We start from the raw sequence: 18890 nt of genomic DNA on the forward strand, positions 1-18890 counted from the left end.
AAAAGATGAATTTATCGACATGTGTGTTGGAGCACTTTTGAAATAAATGCAACTCGAACAAGCTATCGAGCGCTAGGGAAAATGTGCTGCTGAATTTTGCAGCAATTGCAGGCTTCTGATTTTTTTTTTAGGTGAGTCTGCAGAGCAATGAATTACAATCATCTAAACCAGGGGTATCAAACTCATTTTAACTCGGGGGCCCACATGTAGAATATTCTCTTGGGGGCCGGAGGAGTAGATTAGAGAGTAAGAAATAAGAGAAAAAGAGGGTGGGACACGAAAGAAAGAAAAGAAAGGAAAGAAAAGAAGAAAAAAGGGAGAGAAAAAGAAAGAACATGAGAAACAAAAGATAAAGAGGGGGAAAGAAAGAAATCCAAAGAAAAATAGAAAGAGAGAAAAGAGAAAGGGAAAGCAAGAGAGAGAAAAGGAAGAAAGCAAAAGAAGGCTAGGCAAAGAGAGAAAGAGGAACAAAGAAAGCGAAAAAAAGACACAGCATGAAAGAGAAATGATGAGGTTAAGGGAGGAAAAGAGAAGGAAAAAGAGAGAAGAGAAAGAAAGAAAATGAAATGATCTGCATTTTTATAGCGCTTTTCAAGTCAGGACTTCCCAAAGCACTTTACATACAGTGTGCTTCACATTTCCCAATAGCGGCCGTGCAGCCATGCAAGGCAACTACCTGCTTATCATTAGGGGTTCAGTGTCTTACCCAAGGACACTTCGACATGTAACACGGAGGAGCCCAGAGTCGAACCTGCGATCTCTTGATCCCAAGAGGAGCGCTCTACCTACTGAGCCACTGCCGATCGAGAGGTCGCAGGTTCGATTCCTAGCTCCTCTGTACAATATGTCAAAGTGTCCATGGGCAAGACACTGAATCCCTAAGGCCCCCGATGAGCAGATAGAATGAAAACCAGTGTCTTATGTGCACTGTATAGAAGCAACATGCCAGACAAACATGGCAGCGACTACGAGGTATGGATTCTACAAATTTCTTGACCCATGTTTCTGTGAAAAATTGATAGTTTATATTTTAGCTTAGTAATCAAATCGATGTTTTACCACTAGGAGGCACAATAGTTTATATTTTAGCTGAGTGTTCAAATCGATGTTTTACCGATTGGAGGCACTAAATATTACACATTGTCCTTTAAAATTTTTATTTTTAACAATGTTTTTTATTTTGGCGGACTAATCCTCAATAAGATGAGCAAAATAATATGTTGCTTATTTTAAGTCAAATATTCCTTTTTTAAAAACTGAACTGTAGTTTAAAACGCAATTCTCGCAGGTCACATTTTTTAAGTAAGCGAGAAAAATATAAATGGAATGGAATTAATTATGGGCAGCACGGTGGAGCAGTGTTTAGCACGTGTGCGGCACAGTTCAGAGGTCATGAGATCGAACCTTCATGTGTGGAGTTTGCATGTTCTCCCCGTGCTTGCGTGGGTTTCCTCCCACTTTCCAAAAACATGCATGTCAGGTTAATTGGCCGGTCCAAATTGTCCCTAGGTGTAAATGAGCGAGCGAATTGTCTGTCCCCGTGTTTCCTGCGACTGGCTGGCAACCAGTTCAGGGTGTCCCCTGCCCACTGCCTGAAGACAGCTGGGATGAGCTCCAGCAAACCCGCGACCCTACTGAGGATAAGCGGTGCAGATAATGACTGGATGGATGGAATTTATTATGGAATGGGGGTATTAAATGCAGGTCAGAGACTCGATTTTAAAATAAAAATATCTCCAGGAGGCAACGTAAATGACACCTATTTGCATGCATAAGCGTGAATTATTTCAAGTCAAATCAAGATTAATCAAACGAAGCAGCCATTTCAGAAGTGTTTAATGATTTTTTTTACTCATTCAAGTACGCTTGCAAAATGATATCAAACGTCCCCCCCGCTGGATCTAAGCAGCTACTCCAGCGAGCCTTCGGGGAATAGTTCGAGCGGAACCTTCCGTCCCACGGCGCCGTCGGCCATGTTTATACGCGACAGACGGCGTTACGGCTTTTGACGCGCTTACATAATGCCGCTTCTCGTTAGTGTCGCGCCAGATCCGTTTCGAACGACCTGGCCGAGGGGGGGAACGTTTAAGGGGGGGCGGCGATCCCGCTGTGAGGAAATTCGGGACAAAATGAGGCTAGGCGGGTCCAAAGCGGAAGCGCCTGGCTATCTAAGCCGTGGCGGGGGCGGCGCTGGCCTCCGGGAGAGCGGCCGTGTCGGAGGGAGTGACTTCCATCGTGTCGTTTTCCTCAGGGGAGGCGTTCTTTTGGGCTGGGCCTAGGGACAAAAATGGCTATGTTCCATCACAGAAACGACAGGCGCTCCCCTATTTACGAACGTTCGAGATACGAAAAACAGTATATACAAACATTTCTTTCGGGATGTCCAAAAATACTTGGACATTGCTGTAAGACAAACTTTGTATTGTGTACACTTTGTCAGAGTACAGGACAGTATTGTAGTACTCCTTTATGCCTCTACCGGCATGTGGCGCTGTGAGAGCTCACCCAGCATCCACCCCGAAGAAAAAAATCCAGCTTCCTCTTCCTCTTCCTAGTTTGTCTGTAAACATTCCATACTCTATCTCCAGCGCAAAAACTTTTAAATATTTATTGTTTAATATCTCTTCCTAGTTTGTGTGTAAACATTCTTTACTGTATCTCCAGCCCACTCAGAACGTTGACATTTTTATTGTTTCATATCTGGTGCATCCATTCAATATGGATGGTGTGAAGCTTAAAGAAGGAGCGAGCTATTTAATTAGAAAATAAAGTGGAATAAGAAAGCTTGATGCGGTTGAGAAAACGGTTGGATCGCTTTTTTTCGGCCAATTTTTACCACGGAGGAGGAAGGAGCCTAACTCTTGAAGCTCATCTTCCAAAAGTAAGTTAAACTTAACTCTTTTTTTATCTTTATAGAGCATATTATTTTATGAAATGTTTGTTTTTAGTACAAAACAAGACAGGTTACTTATACAAGCCTTAAACATACTTCTATAAACCCTAAACAGACAAAATCTGAAGCAACTTACCAACAGATTCAACTAACAAACGATCGTCTAAAACCGATCTCATTTGTAAGTAGGGCAGCGTCTGTATATTCTAGAGCAGGGTGGCGAACACGTGGCTCGAGAGCCGCATGCGGCTCTTGGCCAATAAGAATGCGGCTCTTTGCCTCATCATATTTTCTATATACTGCGGCTCTTTGCCTTAGAGAACATTTTTCGGCACGACACTGGTAATTTATAAAAACAACTGGGCAAAAATCGCACCGAAAGAAAACCGTTTTCTGCAGATTACAAGCTGCAAATATTCAAATATGCAGCCGAAAAGCAGAGGTGGTTTAAGTGATGTATAAGTGGGAGGAGGAAATGAAAGCGGATCGTCTACTATGACTCCGAAGATGAAAATTTCATTGGATTTATTCACTTAGAGTGAAGATGAGTATGGTAAACGTGCTATTTTTGCTAGTTATCTGAATAACTCAAAATGTCACTTTGTAACTGAAATTAGGAGGCATGTCAATCATGTAATATTTCGTACAGACTCATTCAGCCCGTTGCCTTTCAAGATGGGTGGGTTTTAATTTGAATGCCCCCCTAAAATGCGACATATACTCCGGCGCTACTCATGTTTTTTCCTAATTTTTTGGGGGGCTGGTGCGACTTATATTCTGAGAGGTTCTGAGGAGATCATTTCTTTCTCAAGCCATGAGGCTCTTTAACTCCACCCAGGGGAGTAAAAGGCTACATTAAACCCCACCCCCACATTTGCATATTACCCTATTTTTATTACAGTGTGTATTTTCCGTAGCACTATTTAAATAATAATAATTTCCTTGTATTGTCATTCTGTGTAACAATGTACACAGAACGAAATGTCGATTGCACCTGACCCGTTGTAGCGAGCCGATGCAGCCGCAGCCAACAGAGGGCGCCGCCGACCACTTTTTAAGTCTTAGGAATGACTCGGCCGGTATCAACACGTTATAGTGGGTATTTTTGTATTCTACATCTTTTATTTTATTATTTTATTTTTCAACACAAGGGATACTGCTGGAAGTGTGAATTTCCCTACGGGGATGCAGGGTTGGGTAGGGTTACTTTAACTAGATTACTTTCAATTACCTTTGGATGACTCCAATACCAAATATGCCAATAAAAGACAAAAGAAACTAAATATGAATAAAATGATGACTCACAACACGTGGTAAGCTTTCTCTCCTGGCTTTGATCTCTTTGATCTCCGGCAAAACTAACATCAAATGCGACAGAAACAAAATGAAAATAAATCCAAACAGCTTGCCAACATCATTTTTGCCGTTCCATGTATTCCGTTACTCCCCAAGCCTGCACAACATTTAGTCATTTTATTCATATTTAGTTTCTTTTGTCTGTTATTAGCATATTTGGTATTGGAGTCATCCAAAAGTAATTGAAAGTAATCCAGTTAAAGTAACCCTACCCAACCCTGCGGGGATGAATAAAGTATCTATCTATCTCTGTATTCATCTCTATCTAAATCATGGACAGAGTATTTAAAGTTTGACAAGGACAACAAAAAAGGCGATTTTCAATGCTGGCCTCACCACTTTCCATGGAGACAAAAATGCAGTCGTCGTCATCCTCCGTGTCAGCTTGAAAACCGTCCGCCTCGTTCTCTGCAGCCTGAAAGAAGTCAAAAGAAATATTATGGAAAAGAAACCCCCTTTTTTCCCCCTTCAATTCAAAAACGTTTTACCTGTTCCGGCTCGTGACATCGCTTCATGAATTTGGTGATGGACATGCTGCCGGTGCTCTTCCTCTTGGAAGCCGCGGAGGTGGCGGAGGGGGTCTGCGGCGCGGTCGGGGAGTTGCCCTCGGATCCCGTCGCCGCCTCCTCGCGGGACTCCTCCCGGGCGCCGCCGGTGAGGTAGGACCACTGGCCGGGCACCGGGAGAGACTCCAGGCCGAAGCGGGAGAGGACCTCCGCGTGGACGTACCAGCAGCAGCGTCGGTAGGTGGCGCGCTTCTCGTAAACGGCGTTGTTTTGGATCAGGCGTTTCAATTGTATTCTGAGGAGGAAATACAGGCCGACGACCAAATCAGACCGAGGCCAATGAACTCGTGTTTAACAGGAAATGCTTTAGAATAGTGAAAATTATTCCACGTAGCAAATTCTGCCTCATTTTGAGACATAAATGGCTAACTAACAAATAAAGACGTTTTGCATTATTTTGTACCAAAGGTTATTTTGGGTGGGTTCAAAATTCAGGGTTATTACAGTTTTCATGGCCAAATTCAAGCACTTTCAAGGCCAATTTTTCCAGCGTCTTCAAAGGAAAATATCCAGCGCCGATCAAACGAATATTTTTTTTTGTTGAGTTTAATGACTAAAACAAAGTCGCCATCTTCCTGCTAGTACATACTTTGTGCTATTTTGAGATGTTAGTCAGTCGATGGGCTGCTATAAACTGACATGAATTCTGCCATTCTGCTTCATTAATGTATGTGCTGCTTCTAAAAGTCACACTTGTTTACAAACACAGAAAGGGCTCTATAGAAGGGGTGTCAAACTCATTTTAACACAGGGGCCACACGATAAAACAAACATTCTCTTGGGGGCTGGACTAGTAGATAAGAAAGAAAGAGAGAGAACACGAGAAACAAAAAGAACTAGTGAGAGAGGGGAGAAGAAAGAGAGAGAACACGAGAAACAAAAAGAGAACTAGTGAGAGAGGGGGAAAGAAAGAAATTCAAAGCAAAATAGAAAAAGAAAAAGAGAGGAGACATAAGAGAAGGAGAGAAAGAGAAGGGGAAAGCTAAAGAGCGAGAGAGAAAGAGAGAAAAGGAAGAGACCAAAAAAAGGTAAAGAGACACACAGTGAGAAAGAGACAGAGTAACAAAGAAAGAGGAAAAAGAGAGACAGAGTAAAAGAGATACAGACACAGAGAGACACACAGAAACAAAAAAAACAGACAGACAGACAGAGAGAAAGAAATACATGTACAGCGTCTTTGTGAGAGGCACTTGGCTTTGGCAACATCTACTGGACATATTTCGACCTGTAGCTCATTTTTCTCTTGCGCTTCTCTCAGCGTTGTCTCGCGGGCCGGATCCAATCCCTTAGCGGGCCTGATCCAGCCCATGGGCCGCCTGTTTTACACCCCTTCACTTGACAGTTCACTAATGAGGACTGAAGCCACCATCGGCGTCATTTTCATGCACTTTTTTTTCTCATATTTCTTTATTCCAAAGCGTGGACCATCGAGTCAGACTGCCAGGAAACACGGCAATGGAAATCGTTTCATGCATTTTCTAGCACTTCACCCAAAATTCAAGCATTTTTAAGGATTATAGCACAACATTCAAATTCAAGCATTTTTAAGGATTATAGCCTCCCGTAGAAACCCAGTACCACCAGGTTTGAGACTCCTGCTTTAAGTATAAGGCTGTAGCTTTACCGTGTGGGCACGTCTACCGAGCTCTCTGGGCTGGAGAGTAGAGGGGGTGAAGCGGAGGATGAAGTTTGCTGACGACAAAATTCCTGAAACTCGCTGATGATCGCCTTGCTGCTGTTCAGGTTGCCATGCAGCAGCGGGAGCAGCCTACCAAGCACTGGAAAGAGCAAACATCTTCCGAGTAAATTTAGGTTGGACTCAACAAATCCTGTGAGACTTTCTTTTTCAAATAGCTTACACTGAGCTTCTCTGTTGCTCTTTTCCGCCTGCTCTTCCGGGCTGGCGCTCTTGTCAGCCTTGGGTAACGGCTCAATGAGGCAAGCGGCGTAGGACTGCAGGAGATCGGAGACCAGGGCGTTTCCCTCCCAGAGGCAGCCCCTCACCACCGGCTGCAGCCTCTTGACTTTGTTCTTCGAGGACATCAGCTCTTCCCACTCCCTGGCCTTCAGCCTCTGCTGCAGTTTCTGCTTTTCCAGGTCGCCACCATCCTGCACAGGAGCGCGACGACTAGGAGACCTTTCTTAAAGAACGCCTCCCCCCGATTTGAAAGTCGGTCCGCGTACCACTTCCTCAAGTGCCCCCTCGTCTTCCGAAAGATAACCGTGAGGAACGAAGAACCCGTCGTTGTCGTCGTCGTCCTCACCGCCCTCATCTTCATCCTCCTGAAAGGGGAAAACTGCCTTAAGCATAGTCCATATCAACTTATATAAATCTAGACACTCCAATGAAGGCCTTTCACTATTAAAAGAGGTCTGTCCAGATTTGTTTTTTTAATGCCACATGCACTAAATTAGCTATATGCTACGAAATGTATACACCTTGTGATGTATTTGTTTTGTTTTTTTGTTGCCGCTAATTGTTATTGCACTTTCATTGCACTATTGTTACGATGCACTATTCTTTCTCGTCTTTCCGTATTGCACTATTACTACCACTTAGGCCAGGCTCTAACCCGTCAGGAAACTAGGGCTCGCAAGCCATACGTGGCTCTTTTTATAGGTACATATGGCTCGGAGGTAACATTTCTCTGTGGCGTTCCAGAGCCAAAGCAACACTGAGTTATAATTTGGTTCAGTCCAATATAAACTGGAGATCAAAATTACGGAACAACTTATAAAATTGAATCATTTTGAAATAATACCATCTCCACTGTTTTATTGTGCGTATATGTCATGGTACTACAACACTTTTTTTTTTTAAACAAAATGACTAAAAGGCATTTTACCCCAAAAAAATGTTTTTCAGAAAACGTGTTGATTAAAATTGGAGAACACACTGATCATAATTAAAGAACAATAACTTAGGTATGAAAAATAAAAAAAACAATTCAAGGTTAAAACAGTTAGCAATTAGTAAGAATTGCACTTGAACTAGTGTCTCATCCTGCTAGGGTGTGATTTTGGTCCATTCCTCTTCCAGCCTCTGCCACAGTTTGGTGATTATAGAGGGTTTCTTGACCTCATCTTTGTCACTGATGATTTTCTAGAGGTTCTCTATTGAGTTGATATCAGGAGTCTGGGGCAGGCCATGCCATTTATTCACTTTCACCTTCAAGGAAACTACCAGTTTTGCTTTTTTTACACGGAGCATTGTCCTGCATGAAAACTGCAGGGTTGTTGGGTAATGAACGCAAGTAAGGAACAAAGTGCTGCTGAAGAAGGCTGTGATACACATTTGCATTCACTCAGCCATGTAGCTGGAAATGAGGCATTACTGAAGTGAACTCTGGAGTAGTTCTCCTCCGTCCACACAACATGCTCCTCGACAAATCTCAGTCCAGCTTTTTGATTTATTTTTTGCTAATGAGAGGTTTGGTTACGGCAGTGTGGGCCTTCAGTCAAATGCTCTTATATGGCGAGACACTATGGCGAGTGGTATATTTATATTGATATAGGGCACAGATTCTGGCAGTATTCCTATTGCATAGATTTGATCAAATGACACGCAGTGAAATAGGCTGAAGAATAGCTTTTGTCTGGAGAGCGGGTTTGGCAGTTTTGTTGAATTTAGTCTTAAACTATATAGTATTGCTCCATCTCTTTTTTTATAATTTTTACTTTTATGTCTTTCTGGGTCAGAAATGTTTCCGACCCCTTTGTTGTAAATATCTTTTATTATCTTTCGTTTTCTTTTTAAAGTCTTTATTACATGGTTTCCCCTGTAATGCCATGTCCAATCTCGTTGCATTTAATGTTTCAGAGTGTTGATATCAATGACAAAGACAATTCAATTATATAGCCAGTCGCCAGTAAACCAGAGAGCCTTCTTAATGGAGGAGTCATTAACACAACTCACCCCTTCACTGTGTGAGAGGGACTCTCCTGGTTCTTCTTCCTCCCACTCTTCATCGCTGTCCACCTCATAGTCCAACATATCCTGCAAAAGTACAACCTCACTTTCCAGGACATGGGACTTGACGAAATAAGCTCCAAATATTGAAAAAGCATTCATCCCAATTGCTTGAAAGATGACTGTGTTCTTACCGTGTCTTTCCTGAGGGGACAGCGTGGCGAGATGTGCATACTCTTCTTCCTCCAAGTGCCCCAGTAAGCTGGCCGGTGGTTCTCCCGAAACAACAGCAGCTTCATTGGTCCGTAGAGCTTGCGGTCGGGGACGCCCTCTGATTTGGGCCCGTCCACAGCTATGCAATCGCTGGAGAGAAAAAAAAGGTTGCAGAAAAGACTTTTAAAATGTAAGTTTTATTAGGTTTTAGTCACGTAAAATTATTGAGAAACTTGTTGAAGCAAAATCAGACTACAGTAGACACGAGGGCTGCATGATTAACCGAAATAGAAAAGATAATGCAATTTGACATGGTGCGACAGTATAACCTCAAACCACTACCTTATTTTAAGGATTCAGTTCCTGTTTGTGAATTAATTGGCGGAGTGTTGGGCCGACAAGAATCGTCAAGGAAAGCTGATCACCAGCGGTTGCTCCCTGGTTTTTATCGCGTACGGGAATCGAGGCGGCGTCGGAAGGGAAAGCTAACAGCTAGGCTAACAGGTCTTAAGCCACCACTAGCGATCGTGGCTAGTCACAAACTCCAGATCCATTACAAATAAAGCGGATGACTTGGAGCTACTACTCGTAGAAAACCTCTACATTTGTGACTCTTGTATTTTTATCACCATAAAGACATTGCAGGAGTTGCGGGGACCCGACTATAGCGTGTAAAATCTTAAGCGTTTCCCAACAATGAAAGGAATAGCCCTTCAATTTCGTTATCCTTTTGTATAATGACAACAAAGACAATATATTTAACTGCAATTCTGTTTTCATTTGCACATCTATCGTTAATATTTTGTTCCAGTCGTATACTCTCTGTCTCTAAGTAAGTCATCTCAAGTTATGTTTGCATATCACTATGTGTATGTTCTCCTCGGGAAAAAACTTAGACAGAAAATGCACTTTTCTTTTAAAATCGAAAATCGCATCGAAATTGCAATTTAGATCTGAAAAATTGCAATTGGGCTTTTTTTTCCAAAATCGTGCAGCCCTAGTAGACGCCCTCAGTTACAGCGTCCAGCGCTTACAACGTATTCACATTATGATGTAGAAAACCATGTTCTTTTGGCCTCTCAGTATGTTATATTCCCACCAGACTGGATCCCCCCCCAAAAAAACCCCAAAAAAAACTGTATGAGCCCAAAAACTTACAGAATGTATTTTGCAGTCATCGTACAAATGATTAGGTGAGTCACATGTCTTGAATGTCTTTTGAATGCTTGCCTGCTAATGATCGACATGAGACTCTGGTCTGCTAATAGTTTGCATCACGGCTTCATGAAAATGCAGATACGCTATTGGCTGATCTCCCGCCAAAGTGCTTCATTTCTTAGTTATGTGCAGAATCTCATGCAACAAACTGCAATTGGATTAGCGATGAGTCCCAAGAATTGCACAAATGCTAAAGGAAGGAGCAAAAACATGATAACCGTGGAAAATAAAAAAGGTTGCCATTATCAAGACATCTGAAGAAGGCGCTCGAATCGTTACCCTTACCAAGTTGCAAAAATAAAGTGATTAGAGCAAGGAAATCATAACAATCCTCGCAACTTGAAGTATTGAGATCAGTTTGATTCTTAATCTGCCATGTCCCTCCCCTTGCATCCATCCACTAACTCCACTCCTATCACACCAAATGTAAATAAAATGTCATGCTTTCTTGACATGTACATTTATTTTTGTAATGTTATTTAATAATATACAATGCACTAGTGGTACTTAATGCTATTTTGTCTTTAATGTTTATTGGGTGTATACAATTCTCATGATTCCATATGGGGTACGAGGCTGTGGAAGGCATTAGCCTAATGACTAAGTTTCTATCCTACACCATACAAAACTGTCACATTGCCAACTGTATCGGTTAGTTTGTTTTGAAAATAGTAAAAATAACGTCTTGCAATCATTTGTGTATCATATACCTATCAGTGTTTGTGGCTCTGGGTCTAGTGGCTTCAGAGCGCCGAGGTTTCTGGCTTATCCAGTCCTCGAGTGAACGGGCTTCGTCGCAGGGTTGTGACAAATAGCGGTCGAGTTCTTCCAGTGCAGACTCCTCAAACTGGACCCGGCACAACGGCGCCATGCACATGTTGTCCTTGATCTCGAAGGGTGCAAACTTCCCGCAAGCCACAGCGAGAGTCTGATGGGGGGGAAAAGAGTCAAGAATTTGCTATATTGACCATGTTGCCTTTAACTCACCTTTGGAGCCTGCTGGATTTTGGGCTTCTGTAAAAACCTCGTGATCTCGGCTTTTTCTGCTTTGAGGCGCTAAAAAGTGAAAACATCACATTACTCACATATGTGAAAAAAATAGAAATGTTCTTCCAAAATTAAATTACATCTTTCTCTTCCTTCACTCGCTTCTCTTCTTCTTTCTTGCGCTTCTCCTCAAGTTTAGCCCTAAGGGGGAAAATGTGTTGAGGAAAAGGAAAAACAAAACAAACGCCTGGAAATGTGTGGCACTCACTCCAGTTTGGATTTGCGTTGCTCTTCTTTTGCTTTGAGCTTCTCTGCCTTTTCTCGCTCTTCTTTCTCCTTTTTCACCCGCTTCTCTTGCTCGTCCTTTTCCTTCTTCTCTCGCTTTTCCTTTTCACGTTCCTCCTTCAGTCTGCGGCTCTCTTCCCTTTTTTTCTCCTTGGCTGCTTTGGCCTCCTCCTTTTGCCGCTCTTTCTCCTGGCGCAGACGACGCTTTTCTTCTTGCTCTTTGAGACTCTAAAGGACCAAGAAAACAGCAGCTTCAGAACAGGGGTCATACCAATAATGCAACAATAAGTTGACTCCAGTGTGACATCTTTCATGAGCGGTAACATACAGAAATGACAGTGTCAACATCAAATACAGGAACCTAAGTTTCTCAAGTTTGGGAGCAATTTAATCTGGATACGGCCAATAAAAACACAACTTGCAAAGTTTGCAAATATGACGCTGTATAAGATGAAATGTAGTGACTTTGGTTTGTAGAAGAGTTACCATGGACTCATTCTGCAAGAGGCAGAATGCATATCTAACAGGCAGAGCTTGGCGTTAATCAGTAGCTTCAAAAATGTTGGTGACCCATTGGCTTAGACCAAGGGTCGGCAACCTATGACACGTGTGCCAGCAGTGGCACGCGAGCACACGGCAAAATAATAATGATTTAAAAAAAAAAAAGAAATTTAGACATTTTCAGTTGCGCGCCGTGTTGTTTAGAGGCTTTACGGTAGCGCTCCTCCTCCTCTGCTCCGTGTGTGAGTGTGTGTCTGCGCCTCGCAGAGTAGAGATCCGTGTTTTAACCCAGCCAACGAAACACAGGCGCGCCATAAATGAATGAATCACGACAGCTCCCCCAGAGAAAAAAATCTTGTTCTTTTCAGCCAGCGTGGACAGATGACTGGGGCTTTGTGCAAAAAAATGACCGTGCTGTTTGTGCATTATGCCTTGAGAACGTTGTACCTCGCACATCAAGTGAAACATCATTACGAGACGAAACATGAACACAAATTCAAGGACGAGTCTAAAAAGGCGGAGACATTAAAACGCGCTGGGCCCAGGTACGGCAAACAAAACACGGACCCTGAAAACCTTTGTCACAACTAAAAACCCCACCACTGAAGCAAGCTATCACATTGCTCACTGCGTGGCAAAGCACGGAAAACCATTTACTGATGGCGAATATATTAAAGAAGCTTGTGTGCGTATCAATTTTTGATATTTTCTGTAATTAGATTTCATTGATGGATAGTATGGCAACTGTCCAGATGACTTGGTTTTTGATTGTAGTTCATTGTCAATTATACGATTCCAATGTCTATCCATGTTGTATATTTGGACTGGTGAAAAATTACAACTCTGATATAAAAAAAATTGTTGTGCGAGTCATTAATCTTGGTGTGGCGCACTGATTTAAAAGGACATTTGAAAGTGGCACTCCACTCCGAAAAGGGGGCTGACCCCTGGCTTAGACCATATATTATACATTATTTTAAGGACAAACATGCGTCTCACCTTTAAGGAGCGTCTTTTAGGCTTCTGTGTATCGACAGGTATTTTAGAAGTTGACGTTAATTCCTAGGGAAATAAAACAAGATGAAATTACATCAATTTGACTCAAAGATGTCGTGTCTTATGCATGCAATTACAAACTTGTATTACACTTTCTCCGGTAGTAGGATCAGTGGTAGGCGTGGGGTCATCTTTTATGCTCCTGTCTGGCGTGCTTTCGTACGTAGGACTTCCCGACAAATTAGACAGCGTTGATTTTTCCCCAACACTGGAAACGTTCCTCGACGCGTCCGGCTCTTCGGGCTCGCTGTCGCTTTCCTTTGTCATATCAAGTGGTATGATCCCGTCCTCCTCGCTGTCCTCATCCGCCGCCACCTTTTCATAGTCCTGATTTTCAGGATTTTCTTTGCAGTTTGACGTTTCAGCGGCTGAATCCGAGCATCTGGATTTGCCACAGGACAAGTCCTCGCTTTTTCTGTCGGTTAATGTGCAGCCGGGAGTGATGAAAGGATCTTGACATTTGACGGGGGAAGTACAGTCGGTCAAATCTATTATGTTCTCGTCAGAGGCGGAATTGAGCCTTTTGCTCAAGAAGCAATCGAGGGGTCCGCGGCCGTTAACCAATGGGGGTTTACTGGGCAAAGTGAGAGAAGAAGACTCGTTGTCGTTTTCCCCGTCAGAAACTGGGCAAACGTCTGTGCAAGGGCGCTTCGGTGATGGCTTGCTTTTTGGGGTTTCTGGGTTCAAGCGCTTGAAAGGAAGGCGTGCTGCACATAGAAAAAACAGCACATTTAGAAAGAACAGCTATAAATATGATAAATACAATGAGAAATAAATAAAAAAAATGTAATGTAGAGAACATGACAAAATTTGGGGTACATTTCTTCAAAATTAAAATCTCTACCAATCCGTACATTATAAAAATAAACTCCTGATTCAATCAGTCAAAAGTCTGTAAATGTGACTTAATTAAGAGTACTGGCAAGTTCTTTCAGCAAATTGAGTTGCAAATGATGACGAGCTTCTCCAAAACCATAAATGGACAATTACTAATAGCAAGAGCAATGTCAGCAGTGCTTATTCCATGTTTAAGTGTTATCCTTTTTTCCCATACAAAAAAAAAATTCCACAATGACTGCTGCCACTTATGACATTATTGAAGCGGATTATAAAAATGAGAAACCAAGGGCAGTCTACCTAATAAATACTAATATTTGCGCGGCATTTACCTTGTACGAGGTTCTTGTTGGCCTTATTTTGTTTTCCTAAACAGGAAAACAAAAGATTTTCAGTAAGAAAGTCAGACAACACCAGAATAAGTTGCAATGAGACAACAAAGTGAGCCAGGCCTTTATTATCAAGTGAAAAATTATACTAAAGAGCTTGAGAATGATGGTATAAGCTATGTAAAGAGTATTGCCATAAAGGCCAGCGGTATTGATAAATAGCAGCCTGGTCATTCAAGCTGGACAAGTACCCATTCAGCTTGACAGGTACAGATACTTTTTTTCAGACCTTGCTTTTTAATGCCAAGTGTTGCAAAACATGTCACTTTTATATACCGAGCAGAAATAGAGTACTATCAAGACTCGTCCAGAAGTATGCGTACTCATCCAGTCTCGTACATTGTCATCCAGCCCGGTAATTAAGGCTAGGGTCATCGGTACCTGTCCTGTGGGATCAGAATTCCAGTTGTCCAGCAGTATTGTCAGGCGTCAACCTGGAAATTAAGGCTGGACAAGAACTGATACTGCTTGACAAGTATCAATACTGTTACTGTATCAGTAATTGTTCAGCCCTACTATTACAATGGATTTAACTTTGTGAAGAAGTTTTAACCTTGCTTTTTCATTGCAAATGTTGCGAAACCTATCCCGTTTATTTACAGTGCTGGACGAGTACTGATACAGATACAGTATTGGTACGTACTCGTCCCGCAGTATCAGTACTCATTCCACCCGGTACTTGGTCATTTAGCACAGTACTTAAGAATACTGCTGTCGGTACCCATCCACTGGTATCAGAATTTGAGTTGTCCAGCTCTAATGACAAACATCATCCTGGTACAAGTACCAACACTGTTTGACGAGTATCAATACTCTTTGACCAGTATCAATACTATTTGACCAGTATCAATACTCGTCAGCCCCATTACAAGTCTACGGTTGTCTGTACTTGTCCTATGGTATCAGAATTTGAATTGTACAACGATATTGATACACATCATCTTGGTACAAGTACCATACTGCTTGCCGAGTACCAATACCGTATCGGTATTTATCCAGCCCCTACTATCAATATGCGTTAAAATTTTGTGAAGCTGATTCTAACTTTATTCAAACTTGCCTTTACAAGCTAGTGTTGGAAAACATCTCATCTTTATCTAACAGACTTAAGTACTGATGTTGATACTGAATCAGTACTCAGCCAGCTGTACTAGTACTCAACTGACCCGGTACTTTGTCATCCAGCCAGGTATTTAAGGCTATGATCATCGGTACCTGTCCAGTGGTATCAGAATTTGAGTTGTACAACGATATTGATCCATGTCAACTGTTTGACGAGTATAAACACCATTGCTGTACTTATCCAGCCCTACTATCAATAGGCATTGCATTTTGTGAAGAAGTTTTTACTTTTGTTCAGAAGTAAATGGAAGGAGACCAAGAGGAAGGCCGCGATTGACCTAAATGGATAGAGTTATGAGTGCACTGGAGGAAAGAGTGCTAAATGTAGTGGAAGCTAGAGCTCTTGGTGGTGATAGGAATGAGTGGAGTGGTGTTGTGAAAGGATAGTGGGATGTTTAGACGTGTTCTAACGGATGGGAAGGGCACCTGTATGATACTGCAATGGTAAACCAGTGAAAGCTGTTGAACAGAAGAGTGTGTTGTGTCACCCTGACCTGAATGACATAGCTGCTTTTTTGTGTCCCGTTTCATCCGGAAAGCATGACCGACTTGGGTGTCGAAGTGCTTAACTTGTTTGGGTGTTTGGGCATTCGGGTTGGCCATGGTCAAATTATTTGTTTTTGCCACTTTCTCCCCTTTTCTTTGTTTTTGTGTATGTGTTTGTCTTGCTGTTGGTCACCCCTCTCAAGGGGTATGACCAGGGTATATAGATACACAGACAAGCTAGTGTCGCAAATAGTGTCATGTTTATCTACCAAGCTGGACAAGTACTAATGTTGATAAGTCCTCATTCAGCAGTATCAATACTCATTTAGCAATATCAATACTCGTTCAGCAGTATAGAATAGAATAGAATTTACTTTTATTGTCATTCTTAACGAAATGTCGATACATCTGACCCGCACATTTAAACTGTAGCGGGCCGATGCAGCCGCAGCCGAGCAGGGCGCCGCCATTTTATACCCAACTGCTGTGTTCCAACCCTTAATGCTGAGCGCCAAGCAGGGAGGCAATGAGTACCAATGTTGTAAGTCTTAGGGCTTGAACCAGCGACCTCCCAGTCTCGGAGCGGGCGCCCTACCCACAAGTCCCCCGAGATGGTCATGTAGGTTTTAGATCAGGGGATGGTGTAATAATAGTCTGGGGTTTGCAATAATCTGTGAAGCCCTTTGAGACTCTTTGTGATAAAGGGCTATAAAAATAAACATGACTTGACGATCATTGAAAAAAAAAAACTGGTATCGGTACTCATTCAGCAGTATCAGTCCTCATTCAGCAGTGTCAGTCCTCATCTGACCCAGTACTTTTTCATCCAGCCAGGTACTTAAGCCTACAGTAGTCGGTACCTGTCCAGTGGTATCAGAATATTGTCCAGCTGTATACCTATCATCCTGGTACAAGTACCACAACTGTTTGACGAGTATCAACACTGGGCTGCACGGCGGCGCAGTGGTTAGCGCGTGTGTGGTTTCACATCCAGCTACCGGACTTACTGTGCGGAGTTTGTATGTTCTCCCCGTGCTTGCGTGGGTTTGCTCCGGGCACTCCTGTTTCCTCCCACATTCCAAAGACATGCATTTCAGGTGGATTGGCCGGTCTAAATTGTCCCTAAGTGTGAATGAGCGAGCGAGTTGTCTGTCCCTGTGTGCCCTGCGATTGGCTGGCAACCAGTTCAGGGTTTCCCCTGCCCACTGCCCGATGATTGCTGGGATGGGCTCCAGCACCCCCGCGACCCTACTGAGGATAAGCGGTGCAGCTAATGAGATGAGTATCAATACTGTTTCGGTACTCGTCCAGCCTCTACTATCGAAAGGCGTTACATTTTGTGAAGATGCTGTTAACTTAATTCAACCCCTGCTTTTCATGGCAATTGTTGGCATGCACGTCACGTTTATTCGCACAAATAAAGAGGCCCATTCGGCCTCCCGCCAGGCAGTGGTAGAAGAACAAACAATGGCTGTCAATGAATGTTAAACAACTCTAATCAATAAAGTTTCTGCCCAACAGGAGTGTTTCTCCATACATGGATTTTTCGTTTGTTTATGTAGTCATATTCGGTTAGCTTAGCTCACCCGAGAGAGCTAACCACTCAGCGGCGGGTCTAGCTGCACCACCCCGTTGTTGAACACCTTTTGACGGTGAGGAGATAGAGGAGGAAGGCTTGTGTGTTGGGAAAACTGGTGAGTTCGATGTTAACCGCGAAAGGAAATGGGGAAAGATGGCGGACCCAAATAACAGTTACTTCTATTTTAATGGTAGCGCTTCCATGACAGTCCAAACGACCACTTTTAAGAACCGTACAGGCGGCGAAAATGGAGTATATTCGGGAGGCCGAAGCCACTTCGAGTAAATATAACGAGTATATATGTGTAAAGTTTTCATTAATTGTAACGGGGAGAACTATAACAAAAAGGGCAAATTGACTCAAAATGGTGCTATACACCGCTTTTAATGACATTAGCTTACCTCGTCTACGAGGTGTCGAAGCTGCCAAGTGCCCCTCCGTTGATGGTGCTTCCGCCGCCAACATCCTTGCACTCTACACCCAAGTGGGGAACCTCTCCGCTGGATGAAATTCGATTCCAAGACGGTAGTAGAACCACCCCCCGGTCTTGTGGGGAAATGTATGTTTGTGTCGCTAAATAACCGTCATGGAGAGCTAAAATTGATCTCTTTAACGACACCAGCACAATCCTTCTGCGGCTTCCCCGCTGCCTGCCTCGCGCTCCCGGTCCGAATTGGCGGGAGTGTAGTGCCTGCGTCAGAACGCACGTCTGATTGGTTGGATCCGTGCTCTGATTGACAACTGTAGCGTTTGTTTTGTTAGACTGTAATGCGCGGATACAAATAACACCCCTTTAGTACATGATTAAAAACATATTTAATATCGTAAATGTTTATTAAAACAATATTTTTCTTTTTAAAAAGCTTTATGCACGTAATTTATTGCATTTCTATTCGAAGTATTCCTTGCAACCGCCTCAGGATCACGTTGTACAATAAACCAAACGACTCTGTTTATATGCCACTCAGACGGTTGCATTAGTCGTTCTGATTGGCCACTGAGTTTGCTTTGCTGCGTTCAATACACTCAAAAAGTAGTATTTTTAATCTCTAACTTTAATAACAAAGAGTAACTTCCATTTGAAACATGGCGGAATGTGAAACAATCTGCAATATTTAGTTAGTAGTTAGTGAGTTTTGTTTCTAAACGAAATTTTTAAGACACAATGGAAGAAAAAGGTGAGAATGTAAAAGTTTCAAAGGTCTCAAATGCTCAATTCAACAAATATTTTTCACTATCATTAAACGTATTAACAAATAATAACTTCCAAATGTTACACAAAGACACATAAACAGTTTAATATTGCAATTTTACAACAAAAATAAAGATTCAAATGACAAAATTGACAAATTACAGAGATGAAATTGAAACTTGCCGAGGTCTCAATTTTCGAGTTTGCCTTGCTTCGTTGAATGCACCCAAAATGTAGTTTTATTAGTAAAAACAGAATCAAATGACGAAAATGGAGAAAAAGTACCGGTGGTTTTCAACT

At 42.5% G+C, this 18890-nt stretch overlaps 1 protein-coding gene across 1 annotated transcript; it reads right to left on the reverse strand.

The window, feature by feature from the left end:
- Window positions 1–1835: 1835 nt before the first annotated feature.
- Window positions 1836–18122, reverse strand: chaf1a (chromatin assembly factor 1, subunit A (p150)). The gene is made up of 16 exons (XM_088350319.1): window positions 17800–18122; window positions 14155–14190; window positions 13076–13692; window positions 12929–12991; window positions 11412–11656; window positions 11284–11344; window positions 11144–11212; window positions 10867–11084; window positions 8920–9088; window positions 8732–8812; window positions 7000–7098; window positions 6675–6924; window positions 6440–6593; window positions 4738–5050; window positions 4586–4664; window positions 1836–2275 (listed from the first exon to the last, which is right to left on the reverse strand). Exons 1-16 carry the CDS (start codon window positions 17861–17863, stop codon window positions 2169–2171), a joined length of 2625 nt encoding a protein of 874 aa, XP_088206445.1. The 5' UTR covers window positions 17864–18122; the 3' UTR covers window positions 1836–2168.
- Window positions 18123–18890: the final 768 nt, after the last annotated feature.

The sequence above is a fragment of the Urocampus carinirostris genome, chromosome 12, assembly GCF_059441175.1.
Source record: "Urocampus carinirostris isolate Australia breed hairy pipefish chromosome 12, RoL_Ucar_1.0, whole genome shotgun sequence".
NCBI classification, from domain to species: Eukaryota; Metazoa; Chordata; class Actinopteri; order Syngnathiformes; family Syngnathidae; genus Urocampus; species Urocampus carinirostris.